Consider the following 12,955-nt stretch of genomic DNA (forward strand, 5'->3'; position numbering starts at 1 on the left):
GCTTTTGGGCGGATAGATAGCAATCTGGTATCCAAACTATCTCAGATGCAAGATGTTTATACCGTACATATATCAATTGCTATACTAACCAAAACATTTTTTAAATAAAGCTAGACTTTAATATTTATTGAGAAAAATAATACCAGCAATTATGTGAAGCAGTACACTGTTGTCTCATTTCACAGCCACTGATTAGCGATAAGCACGGACTACCTAATGTTACCTTCACAGTGTGAAGTGCGTCTGTGTAACCAGCAGTATTATTTGTTTTGTAATTGCCTTTGTTTTTTGTCTTTCCTTCGTTACACAGAAAGGATACAAAGACGATCCACCTTAGAAACATCAACTGGCTGCCTGTGGCCTGGAAGCTTAGTGGGTTAGAAATGTTGGGGGATGAATTCTTGGTGACCCAGGACCAGGGCATAATCGAACCCAAGTCTGAATTCCCACTACAGATGCACTTCAGGGCAATGAAACCTATCAACTTGAAAAAGGCCATCAGACTCGAGGTATCTGAGACTGCACCAGTAACCCTTGTCTTATTGTTAGCATTGATACTCATAATTTACCCTTTAGAAAGTCACTTTTACCAGAAAAAGAAAGGATAAAACAATGCGCAAGGAATTCAAATGTAATATCCAGCATAAACCAAAATATATATTTTCATACTAAATCTGGGACATCAAAAAGATAATGTAATTCATTTTTTGTATCTTTCATTTTTTTTTTTCCCAGGTGTCAGATGTGGAAAACATTCTTGGTATCGTTCATACAGAAAACATCCAGATCCATGCTGAAGCCTATGATGTGGCGCTGGACCTGAGCTTCCCCAAAGGTACGCTTTCGGGCAAAATCCATGTACAGTAGGAATTCATGACGTTATGAAGTAAATTCAAAATGAGTTGGTACGGTAATAGATCATTAAATATTACATCTAATGCTTTGCAAAATGTTTATGCTATTTATAAAGTTTTAGTATGACCTTCAATATGCAAATATGCACTTACTTTATTAAAGTATGTTTTTTGGGAGATTTGAAAGTAAAGAAGCATGTATCTTTGTAATTATCTTGTCCTTTGTTATTGTTCAGGTACTGATGGTGGCCTTGACTTTGGGGTTATCAAAGTAGCAGAAGAAGCAAAGCTGACTCTCTCTCTGAAGAATAAAGGCAAATATGAGATTGCGTACAGGTAGGATGAGAACAAATGCAGTGCCAGTCAAACAATAATACCTTTTGTGAGATTTGCAAAGAAGCGCATAACTCCGAAATAAAAGGATAGTGTTTAAATGTGTGTGGTACAAACAGATGGTACCTCACTGTATTGTGATGTTGTATTTGGCATGCCTTGTTTTTCAGTTTTACTCTGGAGGCCACAGAACCTGACATGCCTGACCTGCACTCTCTGTTCACCATCCAACCCCACAAGGGGACTCTGAATCCCAGTGAGCGTCCCATGCAGGTCCAGATCATCTTCCGCTCTCGCAAGGAGGTGGTCATCAAAGACCAGGCCATCTTGCGCTGCAAGGTACTGTTCAATGCAACTGTGCATCACACGTTTAATGGTTTTGACTTTTTTTCACCTTTATTTCTTTTTTCAGACAGTAAAAAAAAATGTATTTGTCCAAAAGCCAGCAGTGGTGCAGAATATATGCATATAGAAGTAATGCACATTTTATGGTTTCATCCAGGTGATTGAGCCCAATGTGTCTGAAGGGGGAGAGACCATAGCCTGCATTCCAGTAAAGGTCTCCATTCGTTCTCTGTTCAGCAAGTACAGCTTCGTACCGGGTAACGACCTCAACTTCGGGGCCATCGTGTTTGGCATCCATAAAATCCGCACCTTCACCATCGAAAACAAGGGGGAATTCGAAATAAGATACACCATCTTCAAAATGATGAAGGAGCTGCCCGTGATTACACAGAAGAAAGGGTAAGCAGCTCCTCGTTTCAGAAAGGATCCCTACTTTTTGCAGGGCACTACCATGGCTAAAACATGTTCCTTCTTTTAATAGCTTGAAAAAAAGCGTGTATAATTGAAGGTAGTCCATACTTGTTTGTAAATCAATTAGGTATTCAATATCAATAATAATAATCAAAAGAAATGGAACAGAACTTAGAACGAGCTAATCCGGTAAAGTTCTCATGCTAAAACCTTTTTGCTAATGTTGCAATGATTTTGCTGGTCTTTGTTGATTCCTGCTTCAGTGGTCCTGCCAAGCGCAACCGTTCTTGCGAGGACGCCCCTGGGAAATTGCTCAACAAAGCCAGGCGCAGCGATTCCATCCAGAAGGATATGGGCATCACTCCTCAGGTGGGTACTGACTTAACGAAGGTCACTGGAGAAAAACGGCCCCACTTTCATTGCAGTGAATTCTTTTAATGTTTGTACAATGTGAACCCAAGATCATTATACTCGATATATTGCACTGGTATTACTCAATATTGAATAATATATAAGTATATAAATAAAGCTTCACTTAATTTTACCAGCATCTACCAGTGCTTTTAACCCTTCCACTCCTGAATTATTTTATTTTACATATATTTCTACACTACCTCAGGCTGGGACTTAGGACTCCCGTGAGGTTCCAACATGATTTCAGACAGCTTATGTTAACATATGGCACTAAGATAAGGTGGGGCTGAAAGGGTTAAACACCAGAAAAAAGCATCCTTTTGCACCCTGTCCTATACAGTGCCTTGGTGAGTCACCATTCCTGTTCACTTTGGAATATAAAGAAAAAGGTCACAGTACACAGTTTGCATGTTCTGTTAGTAGTTTGTCGTACGAGACGTTGTAATAGATGCCTCTGTTTCCACAGGCCCGGTTCACTGTGGGGGTGTTCACTGTGTCCCCAGGGTTCGGAACCCTGTCCCCTGGGGGCCACCAAGTCATATCGGTGGATTGTGCGGCAGACCAGCCTGGGAAGTGTGAGGAGTTTGTGGCCATTGACATCTCTGACCGAGACCCTGAGGACCAGCCACGTGGGATAGCCTACAGGCTTGTGGCTGAGGCCTGCATACAGAGTAGGTGTGAAACAAGAGTCATCACCAAAACACAAGGGAACAGAGCATGCTTATAAAAGAGTCATCACCAAAACACAAGGGAGCAGAGCATGCTTATAAAAGCTGTATATGACCTTCTCTAAGCGGTGGTTGGTGAGTGACAGCTATTGGTTGTGTGTTTTGATGTATTGGAAAATGGGCTTTTCATTCAGCATCTTGACTTGAAGAATAACGCCCATCTACGTCCTGAATCATAGGATGTCTTGTGCTGTCCAAAGGCTTCAATTTCTCCTGATTTCAGGCACCATTGAGCGCATCTGGGATGAGTTAGGATGGAGGCTTCTGTGTTAAGAAAACTGGTGGAAATCTTTTCACAGCTGGGTGTATAATGGACTGTATCTACAGCTATGGCAAAAGTTTGTATCGCCCTATAGAATTAACTCATTTGGCTTCAGAAAGTCGAATGTACGTGCTGAAATAAAGTTGTGGTAACATTTTGAATTGCATACTGCTTTGTAGTTTTCCATATTAGTACTGTACTATTTTGGCTTCCGGTAGACTTTTGCGATATCATTATGTAGTTTGTTTGATTGATTACATGATGTTAAATAAAATATCTAAATCTCAATCCTAAAGATCTAGGTGACGCAAAACTTTTGGCCATAGCTGTACATGTAATTTCCATTGCTGTTTCCCCTTTGTTTCTGTATTGGCTCCTAGGCATTGTGACGAATGACATAGCCTCCATCTTTGAGGAGCACAGGATCTGCAAGAACATCAACCTTTACCAGTCCTTGCAGACTATGGACTGCGGTGGGATCTTTGTGGAGGATGAAAACAAGTTTCTGTTTAACAATGTCCTGGTGGGGCGGCAGGTCAAAGCACGGTTTAAAATCATCAACACGGGGAAAGTACATTGCGACCTGTCCGTGACAGTGAAACCTGTATCTAGCAAGGTAGGGTTTCTATGAACAAAAGTGACTACAAACACCATTGTTGTAATGCATTTATTTTCTGCATCAGTTGCAGTGATAATCAGATTTTGTGTTCTTGCACATATATACTCTAACAATATTTCTGCTTGAAAAACACAGTACAGAAAGTAGCACAGAGAAATGTGTCATATTTCTTTGATAGATTATACATTCCTTTCCATGACAGATGATCAGATAATTTTTTTTTTTTTTTTTTTTTAAAAGATTACTAAATGTCCCTGTTTTAGGAGATATAAACAGATTCTTTCTTTCAGGCTGCTGCTCGTATCACTGAAGTATTTGAAGTGGAACCCACGCGAATGTGTGTCCCCAGTCACTCACATTCATTTGCCGTAGTGACATTCAGCCCGCAAACCATGCAGAACTACCAGTGCATATTTGAAGCTGCCGTTGAAGGATTCACAAGGTATCCCGAAAGGCATGTCTCAAAACTATCTTTGTTTACAGTCCATCAAAACAAAATCCAGTTGCCTCAATGCTTCTACCAAGAATAATACAGTACTAGAAAACTCTATCATAGCCAAACTGACTTAAATGTATTAGCTCTTTCCCATATACTTTCCTTTGTTGGTCACCATAAAGGTGAATATTTTTTAACACAACAGACTTCTTTTAAACTTGTCGATACTAACTACCGCCAACAAGGAATGAGAATTTTACTTAATATACATTGAGTTACTACGTCATCTGTTTCCCTTAAGAGATGTCACCTTGTGCAGTGGAGGGGATTTGAAAGTTTGCTGTGCACACCTTTTAAGTAGAAGTGTCTCTGGATGCTTGTACTGTGTATGGTTGGAAAGTGTTGCAGTTCATTACTGATGCATAGCAAATGTATTTGGAGTTGTATTGATGTGCAGCACAGTCCATGTGTCTTTTAGTTCCGGCTCTCCTTACAAGACAAAGTCGTTGATGTTCGATATAGCAGGGGACGGGAACCTTCCTCGAGTGACTGTACTTCGCCCTTCACTGCGGAACAAGAAAGGAAACCCACTGCTGCTATTCAGGCGCCTGCTGCTGGGGTGCTCTGAGAAACTGCCTCTCCTACTGAAGAATGACAGCAATGTCCCTGCCCAGGTGAGAGGAACAGCAGCCCTTCCACTATGAGAGTGATCGGTTTACAACATTACCTTTTGTTTCTATTGTGAAGTTTGGGGAAAAAAATAATCTTGTAAAACCTTTAATAAATAACTTGGTCATTTAAATTGAAAAGCACCAATATAAACTGTTATTGTTTCTTGTTGTAAACTATAAATTATATTATTATTTTACAGTACATTTATAGAACATAAAAAATATTAAAAGCAATCATCGACTAACCTGGGAGGCTAACTAACATATAAGCCAGTCCAATGTCAGCAAGCTGGTGATGTTCTCTGTTCATAGGTTAACATTGACCTGCTGGATGAGCATGGAGCATTTACTCTGCAAGCAACTCCAAACACCCATTGTACCTACATATCCCAGTCCAGCAAGGAGGACGACAGAATCGTGTCAGGTAAGAGTGATCCTAAACCAACATTTACCCTGCCGGATAGCCCAATTGAGATGCCAAACCTCAGGGTTTATTCAGTTGATCTGAAAGTTAAAGGGTCTAAATACAATCATTGTTTAATTCATTAAAGCGATCCTTCCCCGTTTTTTTTTTTTTTTTTTTTAACAGAAAAAACACTTAAGAGCCTCAGTTGCACTGTTAGTGTTTGATTTGCATCATTTTCAGACCGGTGGGTAATAGCATTGCAAGCTGCTCTGTACTAATTGTTTTTGTTGTTTTTGTCAGAGAGAAATGCACACACGTCCTCCCTCGTCATGAGCCCTGGGCAATCTGCAGAGTTTGTGCTTCTGTTCAGCCCTTCGGCAGTTCGGCTTTACAAAGTGACCCTGCGTCTCCTGGTGGTCGACAACAAGTACGAAGAGACCGTCGTCCAGCTGTTAGGGGAGGGATATCAGGATGAAATCACTCTGGATAACATCCACAAAGCCGGACAGACCAGGGACATCCCAGAGTTATTGATAGACCAGGACACAGAGGAAGGTAAGAGAACCACTGAGTTCACAGCTCCGAACCGTAGGATGATGTGTGAATGAACGATGGGGATTCAGCAGTGATGATGTTGAAACCCCTATATGGGCAAATACCTGTGTCTGATTAAAACACGCAAAGTCAGTGAGAGCGCATAAATACTTAAAATAAAAATACCAGAACACCTTTGAGTTCCTGCCGCAATAATTGGACAAACACATACAAATCTTGAAGTAATTTTTATTTGTGCATAATACTCACCAGTTAAAAAAAACAAACACTGGACAATACAAACATCCTCTGGCTCCTCCCCTGAGTAGTGGTATGACACTATACTTCCCTGTTCTATTTCAGCAAACCATTCAGAACACATTTACTTGGGATACTGTCACATCGGGAGAGCCTATCAGGAGACCTTCACTATGACCAATCACAGCAACGCAGACGCAGTGCGGTTCGAGTGGCCTGCGGACAGCTCTCAGCTCAAGTTCTCCCCACAGGTTCTTTTGGCTATTCATATTTTACTTGATGTTTTCAAACTTTTATTTGGCAATACTCTTTTACATTTTTGTATACCCTTGCTTAGGTTGGACATCTCCATTCTGGCTGCGCGAAGGATATCACTATGACATTTCGGACTGAGACTCTGGTAACCCTCAGAGCTCAGCTAGTGAAATGTAAGATCTCTAAGATAGCCTTCCAGCAGCCTGTGGACCAGGTGCCAGACTGGGACAACAGGCAGCGTACAGTTAAATGGGTGGACATCGGGAGACAAGCAGCAACACACAGGCCTGCCAAGAAAAAGGTAACCTCTTATATATCTGACATTTTTCATTTGGTGCCAAGATTAGTGTCTACTTATATAAATGTAATATTTCTTGGAGGGAAGGGAGTGATGTTAACATACGTGAACAATAGATTGAGCGCTGCAGGTTTTATTTTGGTGACTGTGTCTCTTAACTGGCCGTACCTCAGGTGATCGAGACTGACCCAGAGCCTGCGCACACTGTGCTGGAGAACACAGCTCGAGAGCTGCCACTGCAAGTTAGTGCTGTCGCTGATTACGCCCAGTTCCAATGCAAAGCTGAAACCATCCGCTTTAAAGACACCCTCCTCTTCCAGACTAGAGTCTTTGAGTGAGTGTGTGACTTCTTCTTCTTCTTCTTCTTCTTCTTCTTCTTCTTCTTCTTCTTCTTCTTCTTCTTCTTCTTCTTCTTCTTCAGTTATACCGTATTTCTCAGCTATTGTTGAATACATCTGTTCAAGCTGGAGAGCATGGCAGTGCATAATTATTGTTTTTTCTCTTATAGATTCCAGATGATGAATAAAGGCAATGTCCAGCTGGAGTTCTCCTGGCAAGTGTTAATGGAGAGCTATGGAAAGGGGGTCAGCTTCTCAGAGAAGCACGCAAACCTACCAGAAGGTAAAGGAAATTATCAGGCCTTGAAAAAACTTAAATAACATTTACTCTAATTCATAAGTTATACATTTGATGAACGAATACACTAATGAAGGTCACTAGACTCAGGTGAATCGCATGAACTTTGAATAGTCTGAGCCGGAAAATCTCTGTCTTTCCTCAGGTCAGGGCAATGGCACTCGGCCACTGAGCCGCTCAGGGAGCCGGCCAGTGAGCGCTTTGGAAAGTGTCTCCCCCCTCCTCACCGGGGACCCCGATCTGCCTCCCTTCATTGTGGAGCCCAGCATTGGTGTGATAGCAGCCAGGAAGAAGCAGGTCTTCCTGATCAAATTCTCCCCTCTGGATGTGGCCGAATTTGAGGGGCGGCTAGTCTGCAGGTCAGTTTCCACATGGAGCTTTATCAGGAAAATGTCTAGTTGAGACTGATCCTGATTTAAGAGACAAGAACGTTCTCCATTCACACCATTTTAAGCCTCAGTCTTATATGTTGTGATGTTGTGTTTCAGTATACCCAACCTGAAGGATGACCAGGGCCCCACCATGGCTGTAAAGGGCCGGAGCCTCCTCCCTTTCTGCCACTTTGACATTGTGGACTCCGATTACATCAGCAGTAACCAGAGAGACCCTGAGCTTAGGGGCCCCCGTGGGGCACCTCCTCGGGCCACACTTGACTCTAACACCAGAGTCATCGAGTTCTTCTCTGTTGGACTCAGCACAACCATCACTAGGTACTCTTCCCTTCCTTTACACATGTAACATAATGCAGGCTCATTCCACAGAGACAGACTCTCCTGATGCAGTACTTCTTTTTAATACTATTAATACTACGGTTTCTTTTTTTATGATTGTGTGTTGAAGAAACAATTTGTCATGTGACTGAAAACAACGCGGTCGTTCTCCTGGTTGGATAATAACCTGTACTGCAGCTCTGTTCCAAAAAAAGCCTCATTAGCACGCCTGTCTTTACCAGAACCTTCGACATCATGAACCCCACCAATGCAGCCTACTCGTTCCAGTGGAGATGTGACGATCCAGCGGATCTGAGGTTGCAGCCTGTGCTCCGGTGCCTAACAGAGAAGGGCACCATCAGGGCTGGCAAGAAAGTGGAGGTGTGTGCTTGTTCATCCGAGTTTTTCCACATTGTGTTAATCTATAGTTATTTATTTATTATAAATTATTTATGTATTCTTCAGTGCCATATAGCGAAAAACAAAAGCCTAAAATGTCAATATAATTAAGAAAACTTTGCTAGGATTTGACCTTTGACTCCCAGTTATCCGCTCCAACTATTGGGCTGGCTATGAGCAGTTATCACAGCATGTTAATATGACGATTTATGTTGTGAAAAGGAAGAAGCAGCTCAGAAAAAACAAAATCTAAATTTAATTTAGTTTAGCATTTAATACTCACAGAAGTGAAGCCCTGGTTTTCATGACCTGTTCTTGTGTTAGAACACCAGACCTGGTTTTCATGACCTGTTCTTGTGTTAGAACACCTTTGAGTTTCTGCCGCAACAACTGGACACCACAGAGTCTTTCTGGACCTTCCTGATCCCGGAACATAACATTGCTGTTCCTTTCCTGCTGGTGGGCCATGCGAGAGAGCCATCCGTGTACTTGGACCGATCCTACCTCAACTACAGATCTCTCCTTATTGGTAAGGCCACACATTTTAATCACAGCCCTCTTAGATCAACCTTTAGATACAGTGTATAGATATCTTTGGACAATGCAACACTATTCATCTCCAGAATGTCCATCCAATTGTGATAAAACTTCTGATGCCACACCATTCTATATCCATGGATACAGTTTATTCCAAATTATGTCACCATGCTGCTATGAGTGTCTTTGCTGGGCAAAATGACAATTTGCAGCCAGCACAATGGGCCCTTGCCTTCTACTCTTCCAAGTTAAATGCTGGTAGAGCAGAAGAGCTATTCTGAAAGAGGTGGAGGTCAATGGAGTGGCGAAGCAGACTCTACTTCTTTTCAAAGGAAAGGAATGTGCCCCTAGCTTCACAGTGATTGAGCTTGTCTTTATATTCCTCTTCACTGTTGTCATCCAGTGTTTGACAGAAAACAGAATAAAGTGCTTCCTGTCTAATCTAATCGTCCTTTAGATTTCCTTTCTAAACCTTATCGTCATTTGCAGGTCTAGATGCCCATGAGACTGTGTACATAGTAAACAGTGAAGAAACAGCATTCAACTTTTCATTCAGAGAGACCTCCCGGCACTCAGAGGGGTTCCAGGACAGTCTCACTTTGCAGCCAATGGAAGGTGTAGTGCCTCCTAAGAGCAGGTATAAAGGAGAAGGCTAGGGAACACTGCTTGTTCATCTTAGTATTCCTTTCTTGAAACGTTGTATTCTTTCATGATGTTAAGCGTTTGTAATTGGTGCTGGATTGACAGCACTTTAGACTGAATACCTCTATATACCCACAAAGCAGGCTTCTCCAATATCTGCCTTGGCCAATGTGTGTCCTTTCAGTCCACCCATTGACAACCTGGACTGAATCACTGAAGTGATTATTATTATTATTATTATTATTATTATTATTATTATTATTATTATTATTATTATTATTATTATTACTTAAACAAAGCTCAAGGCAGTTTTATCACAAATTCTTGCTATTGACCAGGGTCCCGGTGGTAATCTCCTTCAATCCAACACACGAAGGGAAAGTGAACATTAACCTGATGTGTGACGTGAAGGGGAAAACCTTTCCTTTGACTATGAACGTGAAGGTGGACAGCTACTCCATGAACGCCAGTCTTCAATATGAGAAGACAGAGGGGGAATCAACCCAGTTCAGCCAGGACAAGGTCAATGAGATCAACTTCCAGCAGGTAAAGGACTGAGCCATAGACAGCCTCAGTATCACACACACATACCAAGCGGGTTCTGACTGAAGTCCACAGTAATGTGATAGCATGGGTATCGAAAGGATGTTAGAATAAAGTTTCAATTCAAATTCAGCATATACTGCAGTCACTAAACCAACATGAGCAGAAGGACTGAAGTGTCTCAAATAAATGTTTGTTTATGTTAATCTTTTAAAATGGCCAGTTTACTCTGTTTTTATTGACAGCATTGTGCACCAGCTTTGTAGCTTTGTTATTAATTAATAATAACATAGAAGACGTTTTGACTAAAGGTTCTGTTTCATTACTCTATTCCTAAACCGCAGGTGGAGCTCAACGAGAAGGCGCATTGTAATTTCCTTGTCTCCAACACTGGCAAGTTCATCCTGGGCTTCCAGTGGGAGCTCTGGGGTCCAAAGGAGCTACTACGATTCCTGAAGGTGGTTCCAGAGACCGGCAGTGTGGTGGTCGGCCAGCAGACTCGATCCACGCTCTCCTTCTACCCCCTGCAGAGGTGTGTGCTGAAGGATGTCGGGCTCAAGCTCAAGGTAAAACAGCACTGCAGGAAAATGGGATGTAGGGAGGTAACTGGTGCTATCATACTGCAGAGGTCGTCACTTCTAATAACGCAATTCATGTGCTTTGTGAAACATGTTGCAGTCATGCTGCTTTAGCCCCCAGTGGTAATGGGAGCCTTGATGAGCTGTTTACTCAAGTCCTGCCTCATGTCTCCTTGCAGATAAAGAACGGCCCTACATTTAACTGCACGCTGGCTGGTTCTGCTGTACCTCCTGGTGTCCATTTCTCATTCACCAAACACAACTTTGGAATGAATTTCCTCGCTGGTCTGGTTCCCTGCTCGCAGAAACTCGTCATCACCAACAAGGGGGAGAAAGAGGCCAGGTAATGCAAGAGGCTCAAAACACTGTTAAAGCAGAGTTAAAGCTAAGAGAACACCCCTCGGGAAGCAAGTGTTCTCTAAGACAAAGTTCACCACAAGACACAATATGAATCAATAAATAAATAAACTGTAATAATGAACTAAATAAATTAACACAGCACCCCTAAACACGTTAAAAAACAAAGCAGCAGCAGATCTAGATTAATCATGAGCACGTACAATATTCAAGACATGCACAAAATTATTTAACAGAATGGTGAAGAAACTCACCAGAACGGGAAACACCAAATTGCTTGGCAGCTTGTGTCAGGTTTTTTTCAAGAGCTTGAACAAGTTACAACTTTTTGTAGCTAGAGAAACGGCAGCGTTTTTGATGTTTGTTTATGTGCCATTTTGTAGCGATGAGGTGCACTCGTGGAAATCAGAATACAGAATGAGTCACTTTTGAAAAGACTGAATAAACCATTTGAATTGAAGTTTGATGATGATGAGCTATCAGGTTACAAAACAGTACTGTATCAGTTGTGAACGAATCGCTATCGGTGCCAAAAAGGTGTTCTTTTAAGCGAAGTTCCTGTTCCATTAGGCAGAGCATTTACAAAGGTAAAGATCTGTTTCACCACAAGGTTGTTCTCTTAGTTGAAGTGTTCTCTTAGTAGGTGCTCCTATACGCGGAGACCACTGTACATGGAAATGTATTACGTTACATTTTTAAAAAAAATTTTTTTTTTATGTAAAATGAGATATCCATAGTAAAAAAAAGACCACTGTGAGCCTAGTGTAATTAAAGAGATTCCCCTCATCCGCAGCATTGAGTGTTTGTTCACCAATACTGCCTATCTGGTGGTGGGGCACCTGTCTGAAGTGCTGCCCCCTGGAGGAGTGGTGGAAGTACCGATAACCTTCTACCCCAAAGAGGCCATCAAGTACAAGGAGACGGTCACCTTTGAGATCAATGGGTTCACCCAGCAGAGCGTGGAGATCCTGGGTCAGGGCATTGAGATGAAGGTGAGGAGACGTCCAGGCTGGGCAACACATTAACAACTACTCTTAGTCACTAACAATGGGCTAACAATGGCTTATTTCTATACATTTTACATCATGTTTGATTGGGAGATATTTACCTGGGTATAGACAGATGTATTTTATGAGTAAATCTGTATTCCCCTTTTTGAATAATGCTGTCAAAAACCTCTTTTGCTAAAATACAGTTGATAGGAATCAATAAGCCCAATGCCATTTTATTGCTGATGGCCCATCCCTCCACTTTCTCTTTTCACTCAGGTTGAACTTGGGGACCCGAAACAGAAGATGGTGAATCTTGGGGCTCTGCGAGTCGGGCAGACAGTAAAGAGATTGATTCCTCTGGTCAACAACAGCCACGTCCCCTTGACCTTTAACCTGGTTGTGAATCCTAATCAACAGGCACTGATGGACCCTAAGGTACAAGATACAATCGTCTTTAGAGCTTTGAGGCTACATACATATGCCGCTTCATCTGTGGAGCTGGAAAAGAAAATAGAAGTCAATATTTATGTTACTTGTTAACGATTTCTGCATTTTCAATGGGGGATGAACCTCAGCCTGCGTTGACGCAGCACCTTCTCTCAATTCCTCTGTCTGTCTGGCCACCACATGTCTGTTTGATTAGGTAGGTAGTGAGGTTGATGAATAGACTGCTTAAATAATAATTCATTGATTGACTGCCCTTTTGAAATGTATGCTCAGATTAGCATACCAGTAAA

At 41.9% G+C, this 12,955-nt stretch overlaps 1 protein-coding gene across 2 annotated transcripts in view; it reads left to right on the forward strand.

The window, feature by feature from the left end:
- LOC117424076 (hydrocephalus-inducing protein-like) overlaps positions 1 to 12,955 on the forward strand; it is a 76,556-nt gene that overhangs the window by 58,684 nt on the left and 4,917 nt on the right. For both annotated transcript variants that reach the window (XM_058992789.1, XM_034040121.3), the window contains exons 53-78: positions 311 to 509; positions 736 to 835; positions 1,091 to 1,190; positions 1,358 to 1,526; positions 1,690 to 1,931; positions 2,207 to 2,312; positions 2,824 to 3,028; positions 3,728 to 3,963; positions 4,257 to 4,408; positions 4,881 to 5,076; positions 5,386 to 5,497; positions 5,780 to 6,034; positions 6,377 to 6,522; positions 6,609 to 6,827; positions 6,998 to 7,158; positions 7,333 to 7,445; positions 7,606 to 7,819; positions 7,949 to 8,170; positions 8,413 to 8,551; positions 8,933 to 9,098; positions 9,596 to 9,743; positions 10,087 to 10,294; positions 10,636 to 10,857; positions 11,049 to 11,212; positions 12,020 to 12,218; positions 12,495 to 12,653. In XM_058992789.1, the coding sequence (XP_058848772.1) occupies positions 311 to 509; positions 736 to 835; positions 1,091 to 1,190; positions 1,358 to 1,526; positions 1,690 to 1,931; positions 2,207 to 2,312; positions 2,824 to 3,028; positions 3,728 to 3,963; positions 4,257 to 4,408; positions 4,881 to 5,076; positions 5,386 to 5,497; positions 5,780 to 6,034; positions 6,377 to 6,522; positions 6,609 to 6,827; positions 6,998 to 7,158; positions 7,333 to 7,445; positions 7,606 to 7,819; positions 7,949 to 8,170; positions 8,413 to 8,551; positions 8,933 to 9,098; positions 9,596 to 9,743; positions 10,087 to 10,294; positions 10,636 to 10,857; positions 11,049 to 11,212; positions 12,020 to 12,218; positions 12,495 to 12,653 (4,552 nt within the window). The remainder of the gene's footprint in view (positions 1 to 310; positions 510 to 735; positions 836 to 1,090; positions 1,191 to 1,357; positions 1,527 to 1,689; positions 1,932 to 2,206; positions 2,313 to 2,823; positions 3,029 to 3,727; positions 3,964 to 4,256; positions 4,409 to 4,880; positions 5,077 to 5,385; positions 5,498 to 5,779; positions 6,035 to 6,376; positions 6,523 to 6,608; positions 6,828 to 6,997; positions 7,159 to 7,332; positions 7,446 to 7,605; positions 7,820 to 7,948; positions 8,171 to 8,412; positions 8,552 to 8,932; positions 9,099 to 9,595; positions 9,744 to 10,086; positions 10,295 to 10,635; positions 10,858 to 11,048; positions 11,213 to 12,019; positions 12,219 to 12,494; positions 12,654 to 12,955) is intronic.

This window comes from Acipenser ruthenus, chromosome 19 (assembly GCF_902713425.1).
Source record: "Acipenser ruthenus chromosome 19, fAciRut3.2 maternal haplotype, whole genome shotgun sequence".
NCBI lineage: Eukaryota > Metazoa > Chordata > Actinopteri > Acipenseriformes > Acipenseridae > Acipenser > Acipenser ruthenus.